General features: G+C 36.1%; 2 protein-coding genes across 3 annotated transcripts; both read right to left on the reverse strand.

The window, feature by feature from the left end:
* Positions 1-286: 286 nt before the first annotated feature.
* On the reverse strand, positions 287-1,941 carry LOC147511508 (Calcium-binding EF-hand family protein). Its single transcript, XM_086603202.1, has 2 exons — positions 1,179-1,941; positions 287-547 (listed from the first exon to the last, which is right to left on the reverse strand). Exons 1-2 carry the CDS (start codon positions 1,632-1,634, stop codon positions 437-439), a joined length of 567 nt encoding a protein of 188 aa, XP_086459328.1. The 5' UTR covers positions 1,635-1,941; the 3' UTR covers positions 287-436.
* On the reverse strand, positions 1,184-6,180 carry PNSB3 (NDH-dependent cyclic electron flow 1). Of its 2 annotated transcripts, XR_015219423.1 has the most exons (7): positions 5,822-6,088; positions 5,588-5,698; positions 5,435-5,491; positions 2,790-2,852; positions 2,649-2,711; positions 1,965-2,150; positions 1,184-1,319 (listed from the first exon to the last, which is right to left on the reverse strand). XR_015219423.1 is itself a non-coding variant. In XM_086603203.1 (6 exons), the coding sequence occupies exons 1-6, from the start codon at positions 6,014-6,016 to the stop codon at positions 2,489-2,491; spliced, it is 552 nt and encodes a 183-aa protein (XP_086459329.1). In that variant the 5' UTR covers positions 6,017-6,180; the 3' UTR covers positions 2,276-2,488. The 2 variants fall into 2 exon arrangements, 1 of the variants encoding a protein (XP_086459329.1); XM_086603203.1 differs by lacking the exons at positions 1,184-1,319; positions 1,965-2,150 and adding an exon at positions 2,276-2,551 and having other exon boundaries at positions 5,822-6,180.
* Between the last annotated feature and the right edge of the window lie 1,641 nt (positions 6,181-7,821).

Here is a 7,821-nt window from a genome sequence, read left to right on the forward strand (position 1 = left end):
TTTGGTGAAAACTATTGTTTTTAGCAATTTAGTTTTCTGTCTCTTATTTTTTCATAATTAGCTATAGTGTTTAGGAAAAGTTGGAGAATCTATGAAACTCTAGATGGGATTGTTTCCTTCTTTATATCATATTGTTTTTAGTAATTAGTAATAGAGTTTAGAAAAAACTGGAGTCTGGTTTTTTCATAATTAGTCAAAGAGTTTTACAAATATTGGAAACTCTGTTAATGCTCAAAAAAGAGAGCTAAGAGGGTATAGCTATAATATATATCTAAAGATATAGATATATTGATTTAGTTCAAATTTGTATTAAATTTTGTGTGTTTAAATCAAAGTTTAGATTCTACAAGAAATTATACTCAAACGACTTTAAGCGACTCCGTAACTCTTACAAGAGTCTGAGTATAATCTTTCTAGTTGAAAAGGAAATAAGGAATCACAATATTACACACTCGCAGTCTACGTCCACGTCTGATGCCAATTCAATGGTCTCGTTGGCAAGACCAATTCCTTCTAAAACAGATTCCATAGCCTTGTCTCCGGAGTCCTGAAAGAGAGGAGTTAAATCAACAACCCAATGACAATTGGCAATGTATGTGTTGAAATTATAATTTCATATTGGGTGTCTAAAACCTCGCAAGTAAATATATAAATTCTGAGAACTCTCCAGTTTATCATGCACCAATTTGTTTTATGTCGGATGCCCAAATTCTACAGTATGCAGTACGCAATGGAAAAAAGAAAAAAGAAAATGAACTCTAATATATTATATGTAAAATAGGAAAATACCCATTTTAGATGATTTGATTATTTGAATTTACTTCGTTAGTTCTTAAATGTGTCGTCGCAACTCGCAAGTGTATGTCCTTAAAAACCTTTTGACCCACTCATGAATTTTCTCCGAGGATTGCTAGCAGACTAGCAGGAAACCCATTAGTGAGTTGCATACATGCCACTTCACTATTGATACCCTTACATCAGTTTCATGTCTAGTATTCTACCTTTCAAGTCACTGTACAGTGTACACTTGCTAGCACACATGCCAGCTCACCAGCTAGCATCCCTCATTTTCTTCACATTATTTTAAAGCTGTCATTTGGATTATAGTTCTTGTTTCTCGAATCATCATTAACATGTTTCTAATTCTAGCTTCTTGCTTAATTTGAATTTAAACATACCTTTTTCTTCAAGTAAGACCATAAGAAAGTGAGCATAGCGTAGTTATCCAAGAAGATTTGGTGCGAATGAGTGAACTGCTTGGTTTCGTAACAGTTGAGGCAGAGATCAAAACTTTGATTGTTGCTTCTTTGGACATAGCACTGAACACAGATGAAAAAAAGAGTTATCAAGTACTCTCCGCATCCATCACAAAAATAGTTTCTCACGTTAGCCATGTAATAGAAGACAATGATTTCCTCAAAGTCCAATAATCCATCACCATCTTGGTCTAATTCGGTAAATAACTCTGGTTTGAATCGGCTCCATCTTTTCTTCACGTTCTCTTCAAACTCATTGATACTGATCTTCCCACTTCCATTAGCATCCATGCTTTTGAAAATTTTCTTCACGGTTTCCTTGGTCTCATCGGAACTGTTCGCATAGTAGACTAAAGCAACTTTTCTTATTTCCTCCATATTGATTGTGTTTTCTCTACTTTTCCATCATCTTAAGATTTTCCAATTAAGCCGGCCTTTTATATATCAGAGTTTGATCAAGACACTTTTTCCAATAAGAATTTGCAGGAGCACTAAATGACTAAAATAATTATTAACTTAACATAAACTCGTTATGTAGATTTGTTAATTCTATTTGTTGATTCGACCTTTTTGGTTTCTTCTGTGACCAATAAAAACTGGATTTCCATGCAATTAATCTGCCCAAGAAGAAGGTTAAATTCAAATGCAAAAATGTTTTACATTCAATAGCAGGCCATATCAGAAGGCATACCTGGGACAGTGTCTCACCTGCTCGATGAAGGGAATGGTCCGTAAATTTAGAGTGGACTACATATGACCGGTGTTGGACGCTTTGATCGACCAGAATTAATTAGTACTCCCACCTTAGCTTTCTGAGAGACGATGAAGTAGTCTCTACGTATATAAGCTTAGCTAGCCAGCAAAACCTTTGCTGTAAACGCGCTAGACATCTTGCTGCGATATTGGAAACAAGATCAAATTATCAATGCTGTTGAGAATCCCGGGCGTCACACGTAGTTATATTGAATTTCGTCCCTACTTTGTTTTGCAGCTTACACGATAATGATAAGTTTTACAGGTTTAACTGAACTAGAGTGATTATTGGTTTATGGCTTTTCGCAGTGTAAGTTCATTACTTACACACATAAGAACAAATACCGATCATCATATGTGATCGAATAGATGTTGTTGCCTTACTCTCGTATCAAAATCTTCGTAAGTGCATTAGAAAATTTATAATGATGAACATAGCTCTTTTTACAAGTGTTTGGCAACAAGGATCGTTTTTATCACTATTTCTCGATCTTTGCACTCCATTCATGAGCCTTCCACTCAGGTAATTGTTGGATAATTACCTACATCAAAGGAATAAAGTGGGACAGTAATAAATAAACCTCGTTCCTGTCCTAATGTCGACAAGATGGATGACTTATACCAAGTAATTTTACTGACCTCGCCTCTAGAATCTTTTTTACCAACAGTGGTTTGACAAGCAAGTCTCCATGTCTTTGGTTTCTGCCAGTTCGTAATAAAATATTACAAGCATATACCCAAAAGCGTAAGAATGAACGAATGGATTATGTGTGAAAATACCCTCTTGAAGAACTCCTTCTCTTTGTCTGTACGGGGGTTCAGGAGTTCCTTGCCATCAACAACCTACAAAAATATAAAAAACTTGATCAAGGAAAACGTAACAAAATTACAAACAATCAAACTCTGAAGACTGTCGTCAAATACACTATTTCCGTCAAACTGCTGTTAATTAAACCAAATTGGGCCTCGATTAAATAAAGTAGGCTGAGCTCTAAGCAAACCCCTAATGCTAACAAAGAGCTATATGTCCTGGTCCATGAAGGGTCCAAATATTTCAGTCTCGGACCTGGTCGCACCATGTTACACAACGAATATTCTCACATTCCCACTCCCAATCGAATTGACTGCATTATTAATGTTTGGGTTATACTATTATTAATGAGTATGCGAACCGTGCTACGCATCGGTGTTTTTTCAAATTTTTAAACCTGTCGCTCTAACATCTCTCTGATAGTATGATTTTTTGAATTCTAGTTATAATCTAAAAAATAATATAAAAACATTAGGAGGGGTTGAATATAATTTGAGTGACGTGAATGAGGTTTTCTAAATTATTTTAAATAATATGAAGCTAATTCTAATTTCAATAAAGTGATAAAGTTTTTGGTAAATTATTTAAAAAGGAAGGAGCTGATTAGAATAATTAAGGGAGGTGGTTCTAAAATCATAAAATAAATAGATTACAAATACACAGTTCGGTTGAGAAATTTTCCTTAAGTGACATTAGAAAGATTTTTCTAAATTATTAATAAAAAAGAACTTGTTCTAATATTAGCTAGAGAAATTGGGGATAATTATATAATTTAAGTGATATTAGAGAGATTTTTCTAAATTATTAATAAATAGGGGGTTTGTTCTAATTTTTGTGAGGGAGGTGTTTTGAAATTGTGCAACTATGGAGATTACAAATTGCCTACTCGATAGTTTAGAGGAATTCCTAAATACCCGGCTATCATATAGTGTAGAGATGTTTGGATTATACTAACATACCCAACAATTAGGATTACCCCCTATTATAACTATTATAACTGAAATTAGGATTTTTCCTCCAAATTGGCAGTTAGAAAGAGTCAACCAACAGTGGCCGTCAGTTGACTAGTCAAGAATTATGAATTTTCCTAAATATCCTTTTTCTGTGGAAATTACCTAATTTGCCATGGACTATGAGTGCCACGTATTGGACACAACTCAAAGCCCACAACTCGAATTGAAATTAGACACATTGGAGTAAAAACCCTTTTCTCAAATACCAGACTTAGCTTTCGAGTAACTTCGTCTTCCTCCTCCAGTTAACCCAAATCTTATAAATTTCAAAAACGTTTTTTGTCAATGAAAAATTTAAAGATGGGAGGTGGTGATGGCTCAAGTTCCAACGGTTGTGTCTTGGGTGGCTCCAATGCTCACAAAACTGTTCAATACTCACAGAGCAAAGGCGAGAAATTTTTGAAATGTGAAAATTGTGAGTTTTTTCAATAGTTGGAAGCGGCATTTAAAGGTTGTCGAGTAGAGAAGGTTACTGAAGCAACGAAGTTGCTATCTGAAGAATCTCCTTGCAATAGGTGTCGTACGCCGAGATTGATATTGACTTCTACTAAACCTCACAGCAAGAGCAAAAAAATTTATAAATGCGAAAATTGTTTGTCTTTTGAATGGTTGAAAGAGAAGAAGTTGTCAACAGTTGGGAAGGTAATTGAAGTGAAGAAGTTGTCATTTGAAGAAAAAGAGAAAGATAATTCTAACTTTAAATTTAGTTTTGAATTTATTGTAGACGATATTTCGCAAGCTTTTGATGCTAAGATTGTTTTTAAAGCAAAAGTGCAAAAGAAATGAGTTTTGAGTTTAGAATTATTGCATTGTTGTATGTAGAATTAATCATGTTTTACGAGTGTAAAGTTATTTCAAGCTGAGTTTGTACTTTGTAATAGAGCTTGAGAAGAATATCTGGTGATAAAAGAAGATGCTAATTTAAGGTTTTGATTGGTTCTTTGTCAGAAATAAGCTTTGGTGTTCTTAATGTAATGCTTCCTACTGTATTTTCCAGTGTTTGAAGTTCTTGTGAGTCAATATGAGCTGCTACTTTACATACTATTCAAAGTAGTCTGTATGAGAATTGGTATTTCACATTATCCTATTCAAAGCATGAATGCGTAATAACTTTGAATGGCAAGAGCAAGAGTGAGCTAAATGGCAACGTACACACATGAAGCAAGACCAAGACCAAGAACTGAACTGAACTGAACATACACACACGAAGCAACACACGAAACAGAACAACATTCTCTGACAGAATTCTTAACTCACAATTCTCGTGTGTAATCCAATGTGTATAATTTCGAGTTGTGGGCTTTGAACATTGTCCAATACGTGGCACTCATAGCCCATGGAAAATTAGGTAATTTCCACAGAAAAAGAGTATTTAGGACAATTCACAATCCTTGACTAGCCAACTAACGGCCACTTATGGTTGACTCCTTCTTACTGTCAATTTGGAGAGAAAATCCTAATTTCAATTATAATGGGGTAATCCTAATTGCAACTAGTGGTGTGGGTATGCTAGTATAACCCTTAATGTTTTATTATTTCAAGAACTATTGTAAGTTGGTTAGTAAAACCTAGCAGCAAGCTATGTTGATAAATGATTATACCTCAACAATGCATGTTCCACATGTTCCTCCACCTGCACAGTTTAGTAGAGGTCTAGCCTGAAAATAAAACACATGCATCATCTTCAATTCAGTGTACTTAAGAAATGAATTGCACATTTGGAGGCCAGAAGTTGAAGTAAGACTGTAGCTTACATATGGTCCATACAATTCAACGTTGGAGTCCAACATTACATCTCTAAGTTTCTGTCCACCACATGCAGAACGAAGGTGTACGTCTGGCGTTCCATCAGGTAATAAGACCGACTGAATTGAATCAGAAAACCAAAATTGGAGAAACTACTCAATGCATTTTTCTAATAGTGGTCTAAAAGAAGCAAAGAAAAAAAAATGCAAAAGAAAAGAAAGAGTGCCACCCTTTCAACTTACACTAACAAATGCGAAATCAATAGATGGAGGCTCATCGGATGATTTAATTTCTGCTTCTGAAATCGTCCCAATTGCTCTTATTTTACCTCTGGAAAAGCTTACATTCTTAGTGGATTTGAGTGCATGTCGTGTTCTACTAATGTAATTGAAGTTGAGATAAAGTGTCGCGTGAGAATGTAGCTGAACAAGTCCCATGCTTGGCAAATTCAGTACCAGAAGAAAACTGATACTATTTTGTAATCATAAAAGAGTAGTTTGTGGCTCGCAGTGGTCTTATCCAATAATCCAAAAGATCTGGGCTACCACGAGGATATCCCTATAGGAATGAGTGTTTTGAGACCGTTGGATCCGAGATCCAACGGTCTCGGCTGGCGTCCCTATAAAGATATCCTCGTGGTAGACGAAAATCATGAAATAGTTCTGTACAAAATTGAATGCGGATTTTCTGTCCATGGACCAGTTCCTGGTTTCTGTTTCTTAAAATATGGGCTTCACTACAGGGGCTACAGACCCCCGATTCACTTCTCTCCATCATGTGAAATTATCCACTTCTACAGTTCTACTGGATCTACAACAGATTAAAACCGACTGTTGAAGTAAGGGCAAAAAAAACGAAGAAACAAGAAAAACTGTTGTTCTCAAATTTTTTTGTCTAGCACAATAACACAGGTGCCACAAGGTATCGCGTTTGCAACAGCACATGTGGAAGCAATAATTAATACTTAGATACAAAAGCTAAAAATAAACCCATTGAAAAATGGCGACAAGTAAACCTGCATCACGTATATATTGGGATAGGTCCAAATATATGTATCGGATTTCCCCGGTTAAATTGCCAATTAACCGATTAATCCTATATCGCTCATTGACCGATTAACACTCAAAATTGATGTTACCAGTGATGCTAAAATACTCTAATTCTTTGTGACTTTGCAAGACATGGAATTTGAATTTTGAGCCATCTTAGATTGTGGTCGGTTCCTTAAATATAATTAGCTCGTTCTCTGCACGTGGTTGGTTGAGTGGTTGACAATACTTAGTTACTTACCCTGAACAATTTGTAACTTGAGCCATGCAAATATGAAATGATCGAGAATCCAAATTCTTTTAGATCAAATCTACTTGCATGCACCTAAAGAAAAGGAGGATAACTGCCACATACATATAAGAGTCAATATTTGCGAACTTATCAGTTTCAATAATCCATTGATGCATTAGGATTGATGTAAGCATAGATAAGCAGTGTAGATCCCATAAAACTTTGGTTATGAACTTTTAAAAATGCACAATTTATTAATTTACATTGTAATTGTAAGAACACTACTGTAAATGTTGTTTTTGGTGAACCTTATGAATGTAGGCAGTTTGGGGGGAGATGGTGTTTGTGGATTGAATTGACCGAGTTCGTATGGATGAATTGCCTACATATCAAGTTCTCTTTATAGGGGGAATCTGAATCAGGTCAGACGTAGTTCTTCATCCTTTTTATATATGCAAGGTGCCCGCGCCTCCCGCTCTCCCGTGTCAAGTCAGATCCAGGTCTTCAGGTCACTTGCGAGCCATGATGGCGAGTTATAGGTATTTACTGTGATGCGTACCTGGAGCTTCGGTCTTGATGGCAGTCATAAAGACATATGTTACTAGCTGTTGTGGGATGGGGAAAGTGAGTACTGAGGATATCGCTTCTAAGCGAGATCGTCTACTCTACTCGAGTCACTTTGAAGCGAGCTCGCAGGACGAGTACCTGAGATCAGTTGGTGGTGACATCATACCGCTCTGAGCGCGAGTTGCATAGGTCGCTTGCTTGAGTCGAATCACTATAGAGTGAGCTTGGAGGATGAGGATATGAGGTTTGTTGGTAGTTCTATATATGCTGGACACGTGTGTGATATTCATTGGATTTGAATATTACTCTCTCACATAGCCCCATCTCAGTAGGTTGCTTTGTGCGGAGGAGTGACCTACTGAGAGAGAACGATAGCACGTGTTTCAGCACATGT

Source organism: Coptis chinensis, chromosome 3 (assembly GCF_015680905.1).
Source record: "Coptis chinensis isolate HL-2020 chromosome 3, ASM1568090v1, whole genome shotgun sequence".
NCBI lineage: Eukaryota > Viridiplantae > Streptophyta > Magnoliopsida > Ranunculales > Ranunculaceae > Coptis > Coptis chinensis.

Coding starts and splice junctions, on each gene's coding strand:
- PNSB3 (XM_086603203.1), bottom strand. CDS start 6,016: ATGGGACTTGTTCAGCTACATTCTCACGCGACACTTTATCTCAACTTC. Junction 5,492..5,587: donor TTGAATTGTATGGACCATAT/GTAAGCTACAGT, acceptor TTTTATTTTCAG/GCTAGACCTCTACTAAACTG. Junction 2,712..2,789: donor AGAAGGAGTTCTTCAAGAGG/GTATTTTCACAC, acceptor ACGAACTGGCAG/AAACCAAAGACATGGAGACT.
- LOC147511508 (XM_086603202.1), bottom strand. CDS start 1,634: ATGGAGGAAATAAGAAAAGTTGCTTTAGTCTACTATGCGAACAGTTCC. Junction 548..1,178: donor GGTCTTACTTGAAGAAAAAG/GTATGTTTAAAT, acceptor CCTCTCTTTCAG/GACTCCGGAGACAAGGCTAT.